We start from the raw sequence: 12,173 nt of genomic DNA, 5'->3' as shown, positions 1-12,173 counted from the left end.
AATAAAAATACAAATTGAAGGTTTAATAGAGGCTTAAGCTGAGCTAAGGGCCAGAGTGAGGGAAGCACTAATATGACTCGCCCTTCAGGGCTTCAATTAACATTGAAATAGCATTAGCAACGGGTTAGTGTTATTAGGAGGTGGACCATGAGTCAAGAGGCCAATACGGAAAACAAAATGGTGGAGGACGTTAAGAAACAGCCACTTCAGATACATTTTGGGATATAGCCATTACTTATCCATTGATATAGCCATTACTTATCCATTTTATTATTTGAAAGAATGTATTGTGAAATGGAAGAATGAACTGTGAGTTAAATGGGTAGAGGTATTTTCATTAGTTAGAATAATCATAAAAGGCATTGCATCGGTCTAATAGTGCTTTGGCGGTTGTTTTTATGGAATATAGAGGCATCCGTCAAAGTCCTGTTTAATCTCCCCAGTGAGAACACACACACAGCACTGGAAAAGTAATCAACCTCCTAGTGCTTAATACCCCGTTTCAGAACAAAAACACCCATGCTGCCTCAAACTGAGCGCGGTGAAGTGCTCATCATTCGGTATCTTGAAATGAGGCGGGCACGTATGAAACACTCCGAGATACGCAACAAACACATCTACGCGTATATATCCTGAGTGGCCATCCATTCCCCCCTCCATATAAACCACGTAATCATACTTTTTGTAGGAATGTAAACACGCAGTGTAATTACATTGACTTCTACAAGTATTATCACGGCCGCTAAGGGCACAACGCCTTTCCCTTCCATGACCGTTTACTTTTAATATCAGTCTATCCGCTCTAGTGTCTACACCTCGATCATTCCCCACCAGCCTAGACCTGTGTCAGACAGCCAGTCACCCTCTCATCACTATGTCCAGCGAGGATACGCCCACTGCTCACAGTGCTTAGGCCCGCGGAGTCGTAGCCCGCTCCAAGTGTACCATCTGCTGTGTGTCGGGGTGCATGGTGGTGGCGTGAATCAGCGGAGGCAGACTAAAGTAGATTAGACGGGCCTACGCAGCCCGTAAGAATTACAGTGTCAACAGCTAGCCAACGTCTACAGTATTAGCATGACATTAGCCTCAGCTAGCCGTAGATAATGTTACTAAGCGAGTCAGAAGTGTCAAGGTGACGTAGCTTATTAGCTTAAAATGTGGATAAGCTATAATCGTGTGCCTAAGCTTTTCACTGGCACATACCTGAATGATTAGACCAAACTAACTGTTAGGCTACAGAATTAGCAGGAGTTTAGGTGTGTTGTCAAATTAGTGGGGTGCATTTGAAGGTTTGCTCCAACGCCATTTGGGGGAATAATAGTCTAGTGAACAACAAGTGAACGTACCATAGAGTCTTGCAGCAGGTCCTCCAGCTTGCTCAGCCTGCTGCTCTTGTCACAGGTGTACTGTCTCTTTATGGTGTCCTGGAGCTGACGCAGATACGTCTCGCAGTCCCGTGCGTCACTCACAAACTGACAGGAGGCAATACGAACGCAACACACAGAGATCAGCATCAGGACTGATATGTAATCCAGAAACAGCTGCTAGACCCTATGAGATATTCTATATTTAACCTAGTATTAAAGCTATTTTTATTCAGCTTATTTTCAGGTTTTAGAAGATGAAATAGCTTTACACTCCCAATTAAGGGAAAGTCAAAACATACAATGGTAGTAAATAGACAAATTCATTTCATTTCATCTTGATCTTATAGGACGGTGTCTATGTGAAAAGCCACAAACAATTGACATTGTAAAGGACCAGATGGGTATTACAGGTATAACGTAATAGTACAAGGTATAACTTTGTAAAGAGACTTTGTTCAACTTTCCCACCTGGAAGTAGGTAGTATTGTCTTTGAGATGCTGCTCCACACACACACACAGCTGGCGCACCCACTGCCACTGGGTCAGCAGTGCTGCACTGTACGCCTGGGGAGAGGGAGGGGGTATGGGGGGGGGGGTGTTAAGGCATCAGCATGCTTCAGTTCGGCTGGCGTCTAGACGAACCAAACGAGTGTACTCGCATACTCCCTTAAAATGCCTTTGATTGGAAAATTTTAAAAAGTGATTTGTCCATTTTGAGACGCCGTAGCCAGTATACACTTCCTCAAAATAGTCTAAAATATCTCAAGAAATCTGTCGTTAATTGTGATGTTGTTGCAGAAGCGATCTTAGTCGCGCAATTTTACATCTAACTAAGATGTTTGATGCAGTATTTTCCAAAAATGGCATTAAAACGAGTTGTCTCTCATTGACTGACAACAGAGACTTTATTGAAGAATCCCTACTGTTGGCCAAACACCAACTAAGGGTGCATAGACTTCGACCACAAACTTCGGCTTGCCTCCAGAAACAAATATGTGTGTGGCCGAACTACCAAAAAAACCTTCACCAAAATCCAAAACGAACAAGAACGTCACAAAATATCATAATATTTTCACAAAATCTACCGAACTGTTTTGGCTGGGAAGCTTCCTGGATACACATTTCTCAAGCTCTTTATTCGAAATCACAGTCAAGCTCCACAGTCCAAACATGAAGTACAAAATGTACTGACAATCTTATTTTCAGGGGAACATCGATAGCAGCACTATTTGTACTGATAAGTACCGTAGCTGGAAAGCCAATAATTTTTGAAAGGCCATTGAACAGCCTTGATAGCTCTGTTGCTAGGCAACCTCACCTCCACTGTCTGTTTGGCCGGGTGGTTCTCCTGACACAGCCGGTCGGCTGTTTCCTGCAGCGAGTGCATGACTTCCTGCTTCTCCTCCAGCTCTGACCTCATTTCCTGAGAGAGGATGACAGAGCATTCAGAGGAGCACCCAGGGGAATATCTATAAAATAAATGTGTATTCTCTCTGTGTGTGTGTGTGTGTGCATCTATCCCTGTCCACTCACGGCGTATAGCTCTCTCTTGGCATTGACGTTTGTATTGTTTTGACTCCAGTCGTAGGCCAGTTCCTCCTCTTCTCGCTCGTTGAGCCAGATCAGCTCCTCTGTACAGCGACACACAAACGCATGCAGGCTCTCCAGGCAGCGCAGACGCCATGACGAGAGTTCCTGTGAAGACAGGGGACGGGAGGAGGAAATGTTACCCGGTGTTCGCTCTATAAGAGTTTCTAGGTTATTTCAGAGGCACACACATAGACGATCCCCTCGCTCTCTGTCCCACTCCCCAGTCAACTCCCTGCTGTAGAGAATCCATGGATTTCTACAGGGCTGATCAAGGGGCTGTGTGGTAGAAGCAGGTGCTTCTACCAGCTGCACTTGGTCTTTAACGCTCGCTAGCTCCTCTGAGCCTTCAGCAAGCGCAGTCACACCCTGATGGGATTAACGGAGAACGCGCATTGGGATGCAATGGGGTGCGCACACACACACACACACACACACACACACACACACACACACACACACACCATACACAAACAATCCGACGCGCACACATTCACAGATAAAAAAAAAAAGGTCCTGCCACTCACCAGTAGTTTGCAGTATAGATGCTCTAGCTTGGCCAGAGTGTCAGAATAACTGCTCCTGAAGTTCGGAGAGACTTTCGTCTGAGGAGAAAGCGATATCTAAAGTTAGTAAAACATTATCTGGCTCGTTCGACTAGGTTTGTGACTGCCGTGTTGTTATGTACTGCATACGCCCAGGCCTATTCAGTGTCTGTTAATGTCTACTTACAGTATGTGTATCAGTATGTACAGTAGATCTCCAAGTGCCTAAGAATGTGTTTTAGAATGTAGTCGTGTGTGTGTGTGTGCACCTCGTAGTTGCGGGCCTCCTTCAGGCTGTGCAGCAGCTCCTCCACGGCAGTGTGGATGTTCTGGTGGTCCTGGAGGTTCTGCTCTACAGAGGGCAGGTCCGCCCCCCACTCGGCACGCTCCAACACGTCCTGACGGACACACAATCAGTTCTACTTGTCCATCCCTCCCTCCCTCCCCAGCTCCCTCCACCTATCAATCCCTCTCCCTCCCTCTACCTAACCCCCTTCTTTCTTACCCGTGTCTCCTCCACCCATCCCAGGAGTTCATAGATGAACCGGAGACTTCCTTCGTCCTCCGAGGACGACATGGCCACCAGCTGAGAGCGGGACATGGGTCTCCTGAGCAACGCCGCCCCAATCGCCCCCACCACTCCTACTGCCCCCAGCAGGGTCTGGGCCCCCGTGGACAGGGAGAGACCACTGTCGCTCCCCCGCGGGGCCGTCCGGTCTCCGCCTGTCACCGGGGAGAAGTGGCCCTTTCTGTAGACGCTGGAGCACTGGAGCCGGAGAGAGACCAGCTCCTCATGTAGACAGGACGCTCTGTGGAGGAGGGGAACAAACGTGTTAAAAGAGGACTTCAAAAAGACAAGACACACCTTTTTCCTGTGACACACGGAACAGACATATGCAGTCAAGCTACGCTTCAGACGAGGCACTAAAGTGTATCGGCCACGACTCGACATTGGGTGTCACATTTACACCGATGCAGTATAACCAAGCCTAATTGATAAGCCATTTGGCAAGCGCTTTTATCAAAAGCGATGTACAGTCATGCGTGCGTATATTTCTGACTTATGGGTAGTCCTGGGAATCGAACTCGCTTTCCTGGCATTGCGATCAACATGCTCTAATAACGGACCTCCACCCCCTCTCCCTCCACTGACCTGAAGGCGAGCTGCTCCACCTGGTAGTACTTCTCATCTCGGAGGATGTTGAGGTCCAGGTTGAGCTGTCTGATCAGAACCTCACAGTCCTGCAGGTACAACCCCAGCTCCCTCTCACAACGCACCGCCTCGCCACTCTCCACCAGGGACATGTCCTGACGGAGGGACGGGTGAGGAGAGAAGGGTAGAGGGGGAAACAGGGGGACAGGAAGAGGAGATGAAGAGTGGTGTGAACAGCGAGGAAGAAGAGGGGAAAGTAAGAGAGCAGGATAGAGGGAGTGGGAGAAAGGGGATTGATAAGTGGTGAGGAAATGAGTGAGAGACACACTACACCATATTGAAAAAGGCATGTAGCGACGAGGTATGGGGTTAATTCAAATTGAAGTCAATTCAGGAAGTCATTATAATTTAAAATACAAAAATGGTAAAAGTTCTGAAATAATTGTCTTCTACTCCTCAGTTTATTGAGAAGTCATTTTATTGAGAAGTCAACTCACATTTTGAATTGTTACTTAAGAGAGAGATAGAGAGAGAGAGACAGAGAGAGAGAGAAAGAGAGTGTCTATTGGGTGAAATACCACAGTGTGCCGTCACAGCAGCAATATTTGTGACCTGTTGCTACAAGAAAAGGGCAACCAGTGAAGAACAAACACGATTGTAAATACAACCCGTATGATTATTTATTTTCCCTTTTGTACTTTAACTATTTGCACATAATGACATTTGAAATGTCTTTATTATTTTGGAACTTCTGTGAGTGTAAGGATACATTGTTTCATTTTTTTTATTGTTTATTTCACTTTTGTTTACTATCCATTTCACTTGCTTTGGCAATGTAAACATATGTTTCCTATGCCAATAAAGCCCCTTAAATTGAAATTGAATTGATAGAGAGATAAACAGAGACAGAGAAACAAAGAGAGACACAGACAGAGAAACAAAGAGAGACACAGACAGCGACACAGACAGCGACACAGACAGCGACACAGACAGCGACACAGACAGCGACACAGACAGCGACACAGACAGCGACACAGACAGCGACACAGACAGCGACACAGACAGCGACACAGACAGCGACACAGACAGCGACACAGACAGCGACACAGACAGCGACACAGACAGCGACACAGACAGCGACACAGACAGCGACACAGACAGCGACACAGACAGCGACACAGACATAGCATCACTCACGGCCTGTAGTGTGTTCTTGGCCAGGGTGAGTTTCTCCTCACAATCCAGGGCCATGTTCTGGATTTTATTGGCCATCTGCAGCAATAACTCCAGTCTGGAGGGAGACACACACAGTATCATCACAGTGTCAACAAGCTCAAAACACTCATTTGGTTTGTCTGAAAAGGCACCCTAAATACTAAATAGTGCACTACTTTTGACCAGGGTCTGTTCAAAAGTAGTGCATTATATAGGGAATGGGGTGTTAATTCATATACAGCCAGTGTCTATGGAATGGGTTTACTGTACAACCAGAAAAAAATGACCCAAATAAAAAATAACAGGTAATGACGTTAGGCCTCTAGCACAGTTGTAGTAATGTTTCACACTAAAGTATCTACAAGGGCAACGTTCTCACAACACAGAAGAGTACAGATCGACGCAAAATAACTCAGTGTGGAAATGCCTGATCGTAGTGAGACTTCCTGTGTTTTTGTGCAGAGACCTGCGCTCCTCCATCACGACCACGTAGCCCTAAGTGATGTCTGTAAGTACAAATGGAAGTGGCTGTTTCACCACTAAGAACTGCAGCGTCAAGGTTAGTTACAGGGTTAAATAGGCCTGTGTTGCTGACCTCTCCACAGCGGGCCGCAGGGCCTCGGTCTCTATGACTACTGGTATAAACATAACTCAAACACTAGCAGCAGTAAGGGTTAAGGTCAGGGTCATGACCTCTCCACAGCGGGCCGCAGGGCCTCGGTCTCTATAACTACTTGTATAAACATAACTCAAACACTAGCAGCAGTAAGGGTTAAGGTCAGGGTCATGACCTCTCCACAGCGGGCCGCAGGGCCTCGGTCTCTATGACTACTGGTATAAACATAACTCAAACACTAGCAGCAGTAAGGGTTAAGGTCAGGGTCATGACCTCTCCACAGCGGGCCGCAGGGCCTCGGTCTCTATGACTACTGGTATAAACATAACTCAAACACTAGCAGCAGTAAGGGTTAAGGTCAGGGTCATGACCTCTCCACAGCGGGCCGCAGGGCCTCGGTCTCTATAATTACTTGTATAAACATAACTCAAACACTAGCAGCAGTAAGGGTTAAGGTCAGGGTCATGACCTCTCCACAGCGGGCCGCAGGGCCTCGGTCTCTATAATTACTTGTATAAACATAACTCAAACACTAGCAGCAGTAAGGGTTAAGGTCAGGGTCATGACCTCTCCACAGCGGGCCGCAGGGCCTCGGTCTCTATGACTACTGGTATAAACATAACTCAAACACTAGCAGCAGTAAGGGTTAAGGTCAGGGTCATGACCTCTCCACAGCGGGCCGCAGGGCCTTCTCTCTCTCCAGCATCTCCAGGATCAGCTTGCCCCACTCCTCCTCCAGGTCATTGGGGTGCAGGCCCAGGGGCAGCTTGATGCGCCCAAACTCCATCCATACCTTGGGAAAACAAGCATATCATTTTTAACTTCTACAATACATATGCTGACATATTCTTTACTTTGACATACAAAATACATTTGAAATTCTGAATTTCGTGTGCAAAGTACATGACTTCAAGTGCAAAGGACCCAGGTCTCAAAGTATAAATGTTTTAGATGCTTGGGGTTGGGAGTCATCATATGCCATTGATCAGGAGTGTCAGCAGGGCAGTGGTGACATTAGGAAAGTAGAACCGAGGGGCAATGAAAGAGGATTTGATAAAGGAGGAATTATAGTTTGTTGTCTCAAGGCAGTGGCATGGGGTTGAAATGACCTGGTGCAGAGAACAGGGTGTTCGATAACACACACACACACACACAGTACCCCTGAGAGACTCATGATGTACAGTGTGGACCGCTCGTGGTGGCAGAAACCAGGTCACCTCTTCATATCCTTTTCTCCATCGCCGGTCATTGTTTATAAGTTTGTTTTCCAGAAGACTCATGCCAGTCTAACATGCCATAATAGGATTTGATGTTAAAATGAGGCTGTGTCCTCAGGGTAATGGTACTTTAGTATCTTCCCGGGTATGTCGTTCAATCTCGCGGACGGTAAACCGGTGTTCACCATCAACGTAGGTTTGCAGCTACTGCTGCCATTTTATAATGCTTGTCGTCATTGAGCGGTCTCAACGTGTTTCAGAAATCTAAAGTCTCCCTCGTCCCCCCCCCCCCCCCCCCCCCTCCAAATCTTACCTCCAGCAGTTTGTAGAGGTGTTCTACGCGACTCTTCTCCAGCTCCTTGGCAGGGATCTCAGTCTCCTTGAAATGGACGTACTCATTGTAAAGTTCCTGTGGGACAGCGACAGGGTGTTGACAAAAGGTTAGATGATCTAAAAATGTCCGTTATTGACAAGCAGAAAAGTGTTAATAGTTTTCTGGGCCCGAGTAGTAGAACTGATCTAGGATCAGCCACCCCTGGTCTATATAAGCCTAGTCATTTGGATCTAAACCCGCTAATCCGATCCTAGATCACCACTCCTACTCAAATGCTTTATAAACATGTATTTAGCATCTTTACCCACATCCTGTCCCCCTCACCTCCCCCCATTGCCTCCCTCTCTACCTATCCTTCCTTCTCCTCCATTCTCTTCTTCCCTTATCCCCATTTTTATTCTCTTCTCTCTATCACACTTTCCATCTCCCCCCACTCCCTTTCTTGTCCCCTTCTCTCCCTCAGCACCTTGAGCTCCACAGGGTCCAGTGGGAAGGTCTTGTTGGCCATGAGGGCCTTGTGCTGCCGGCTCCACTGGATCAGCGTGGAGAAACGAGAGCGGTACTCTGCCCAGCGCTGGTCCACCTCCTGATAGAGAGAGGGGGAAGGAGGAAGAGAAAGAGATAGAAAGAGAGGGAGGGAGGGGTCAGACTGGTTCATTGACAGTCAGCTATCAATATACGTCAATGGCTGACTACGATCAATGCAGTTCATTATTGGCTCCACAGCTTTGGCAACATGATGTCACACAGACTGACCAACTGCACATCGACACAGTAACACTGGAACCGCCACTGTTCATTTGTCAATAAAAAAATAAATAATCACAAACAGGAACGTATTTAGAGACGTATTACGTTTTTTCCCCCCACCTATTCCTAACTTAACCTTCCAAGACTATGTGCTGGAGGATGTTGGTACCCTGCCAGGTGTTAATGTGTCTCTCTCTCTCTCCTCACTGAATGACAAATGGATTAACGGGCGATAATTGCGCACCTTCCTTCACAGTTGAATTTAAATGAGGCCTAACTGAATGAGGAGGGTGAAGAGGTTGATTTAATTTAGAAAGACAATAGTGTAACAACGAGTGTGTGTTATGCCTATTTTGTCAGGAGCAAATCATTTGACCGCGCGCCTTGGGGGTTGACACCACTCTCTTTTACGTTTTTACTTTGTAAAAATATGCTGTTACGGGACTCTTTTATTCACTATTACTAATCACATTTACTGTAAGGGAAATGAAAACATGCTGTGTGTTGCAGTAGGACTTCAGAATAATACAAAACATATTCTTGACTCTATCCAACTTCATGAGCGGGGAAACAAACGATGCCAGTCAGCCTGCACAGCCGGACCCATCTACACTACACCGAAACTAATTTCACGCGTAATAAGTGACCAGATTAAATTGGCAATAATCTGCTGAGCATATTCAGTTTCTATGACACTTACCTTAGTCAAATAACACACATAATTCAAGAGGTGCAGCGCTTATTTCCAAATGTCCCTTTTCCCAAGAATATCTGTGCTGTCCATGTATTCAGCAGACGACTACTAACGCGGAAGCACTGCTCTAGCTACTAATCAAAAACTAGTAACATAACTTCAAATGTAAATATGCACATTTGTCACCAATGGATGAATGGGCAATAGAAACCAGACAGAAGCTGATCATGGTGCATGTGACTTCACTGAACGATGAGGAAGGTGAAGAGGGTGATTGAATTTAGAACAATAGTTTAATTTTGATGAATTGTGGCCGGTCTAATCATTTTATTATGAAATGCTGGAAATTGTATATCATTTCCGCTGGGAGAGTCCAATCAGACAGTGAGCACAACATACAAAGTGTGTAGTTCAAAATGGCAAGCTGAACCAAACGAATGGACGCACTGACAGCATTGCAAACGCTTCAGAATCTAGATGAGTTGGAGTCAGATGTAGGATCAGACATCGAGCTTGAAATCGACGTTGCTGATGAAGAGTCTTCATCTGATTCTGAGGTTGACTTCGAGCCTCCGCAGAAAAACCTGAACATAGCCAACAGAGGGCGAGACAGGACACGGGGAGGGATGGCGCGGCGAGACAGGACACCGGGCGGAATGGCGCGGCGAGACAGGACACCGGGAGGGATGGCGCGGCGAGACAAGGCTCCGGGAGGGATGGCGCGGCGAGACAAGGCTCCGGGAGGGATGGCGCGGCGAGACAAGGCTCCGGGAGGGATGGCGCGGCGAGACAAGGCTCCGGGAGGGATGGAGCGGCGAGACAAGGCTCCGGGAAGGATGGCACGGCGAGACAGGGGTCCGGGAGGGAAGGCGCGGCGAGTCAAGGCTCCGGGAGGGATGGCGCGGCGAGACAGGACTCCGGGAGGGATGGCGCGGCGAGACAGGACTCCGGGAGGGATGGCGCGGCGAGTCAAGGCTCCGGGAGGGATGGCGCGGCGAGACAGGACTCCGGGAAGGATGGCGCGGCGAGACAGGACTCCGGGAAGGATGGCGCGGCGAGACAGGACTCTGGGAAGGATGGCACGGCGAGACAGGACTCTGGGAAGGATGGCACGGCGAGACAGGACTCCGGGAAGGATGGCACGGCGAGACAGGACTCTGGGAAGGATGGCACGGCGAGACAGGACTCCGGGAAGGATGGCACGGCGAGACAGGACTCTGGGAAGGATGGCACGGCGAGACAGGACTCTGGGAAGGATGGCACGGCGAGACAGGACTCCGGGAAGGATGGCGCGGCGAGACAGGACTCTGGGAAGGATGGCACGGCGAGACAGGACTCTGGGAAGGATGGCACGGCACATCCGGGCACAGAAAAGGAAACAGTCGGTGGTGTCTATGGATGAACTCGAAGGATTTATGGAACTCTTGTATTTCCGCGGGGCGTACGGCGGAAGAGCGGAGTGGAGTTCTCCGTCTGATAGGTACGAGGGTCGACCTTTTCCGAGAGACCACGCCACGCAGCCGCTTCAGAGAGATTATGCGACACCTGCGTCAGGTGCACACGAAACAAGACCCATGAAAACTATGTGCAGTGCAACCGATTTGTTTGTGGGGCCTGCTCACACAAAGCCCCGAAGCTGTGTGCCGACTGTGGACCCAAAGCATAAAGAGACGACCAGATTGATTCATGCGTAAAGGAACACATAATGGCCCAATACAGTGTCCAACACAATCAACAAATGACTGTTTTATATCTTGTCATGAATACATTTCCACTAATATTTATGTACGTAATTCATCCTTTATAATTGTTCATGCACTAGTGATTTTGTTTAGGAACACAGCTACTCATTTCACCTGTGCACCTGGCTGGTTATATTATCATCATCATCTTTTTAGTTTCTACTTTGTCAAAAGAAGCTGTAACTGGACTTTATGAATTATTATAACTCTAATTACTATAACTATTCCAATCTACAAATATAGCGGATTGAATGGATTACACTGTTCAGTAATGTTATTATTATAAGGGCAATGAAAACAGGCTTTTGGACTACGTTTTTTTCCTAAAACTTTGTAGAATTAAACAAAATAATATATCCTTGACTCGGTCTAAACTACCAACCGTTGTTATTTTGTTGTTACATTGATATATTTCTTCATGCAATGAATCCTTCATAATAACGGTATTTATCAAGTGTTGGTGCTTATGTTTGCTGCACCCCTGCGGGTGGATATGCATCTGATGGGCTATGCTAAAGGGGTCGCCCGGCAACGTTCTCTAGCGGGTACCGATAGGCTGAAAGGCCAGGCGGTTCTAATGTTAAAGGACATTGATAGATGCTAATATTCACGTGAGAGGAGTAGAACATACGTGTGCGGCGATGCCCTCTCCTCCCTCGGGGATCTTGGGGAAGGCATCGTAGATGGAGGAGACGTACGTGATGACCGACTTCTCATCTGGAGACGAAACGTCCACATCTAGAGAGAGAGAGAGGAGGAGATGGGGAGATGAAAGGTGGAGTGGAAAGGTCAACATGACGGTAGGGAGACCGAAGAAAAAGAGAGAGGCAGACCAACAGAACACAGAGGAACACAGACAGTATCATGAACGACACTAAAAGTCTTACGATCCTAGGCCTGTCAACGTCGTAGAACGACTGGAGTCGAGGCTAGAAGTAGACAGACAGACGAGA

General features: G+C 47.4%; 1 protein-coding gene across 17 annotated transcripts in view; it reads right to left on the bottom strand.

The window, feature by feature from the left end:
• The window catches only part of LOC129819666 (microtubule-actin cross-linking factor 1-like), a 264,150-nt gene that overhangs the window by 104,431 nt on the left and 147,546 nt on the right, over positions 1-12,173 (bottom strand). For 16 of the 17 annotated variants that reach the window (XM_055876130.1, XM_055876131.1, XM_055876132.1 and 13 more), the window contains 13 exons: positions 11,852-11,958; positions 8,501-8,620; positions 8,014-8,109; positions 7,149-7,276; positions 5,850-5,943; positions 4,653-4,807; positions 4,005-4,308; positions 3,769-3,897; positions 3,482-3,559; positions 2,901-3,062; positions 2,686-2,790; positions 1,836-1,931; positions 1,347-1,472 (listed from right to left, as the gene is read on the bottom strand). In XM_055876130.1, the coding sequence (XP_055732105.1) occupies positions 1,347-1,472; positions 1,836-1,931; positions 2,686-2,790; positions 2,901-3,062; positions 3,482-3,559; positions 3,769-3,897; positions 4,005-4,308; positions 4,653-4,807; positions 5,850-5,943; positions 7,149-7,276; positions 8,014-8,109; positions 8,501-8,620; positions 11,852-11,958 (1,700 nt within the window). Of the gene's footprint in view, positions 1-1,346; positions 1,473-1,835; positions 1,932-2,685; positions 2,791-2,900; positions 3,063-3,481; positions 3,560-3,768; positions 3,898-4,004; positions 4,309-4,652; positions 4,808-5,849; positions 5,944-6,462; positions 6,602-7,148; positions 7,277-8,013; positions 8,110-8,500; positions 8,621-11,851; positions 11,959-12,173 lie in introns of those variants that run through there. The other variant, XM_055876133.1, reaches the window with a different exon arrangement.

Source organism: Salvelinus fontinalis, chromosome 22 (genome assembly GCF_029448725.1).
Source record: "Salvelinus fontinalis isolate EN_2023a chromosome 22, ASM2944872v1, whole genome shotgun sequence".
In the NCBI taxonomy this organism is placed as follows: Eukaryota; Metazoa; Chordata; class Actinopteri; order Salmoniformes; family Salmonidae; genus Salvelinus; species Salvelinus fontinalis.
The sequence above is the reverse complement of the archived record's forward strand: the minus strand, read 5'-3'. Positions and strand labels throughout refer to the sequence as shown.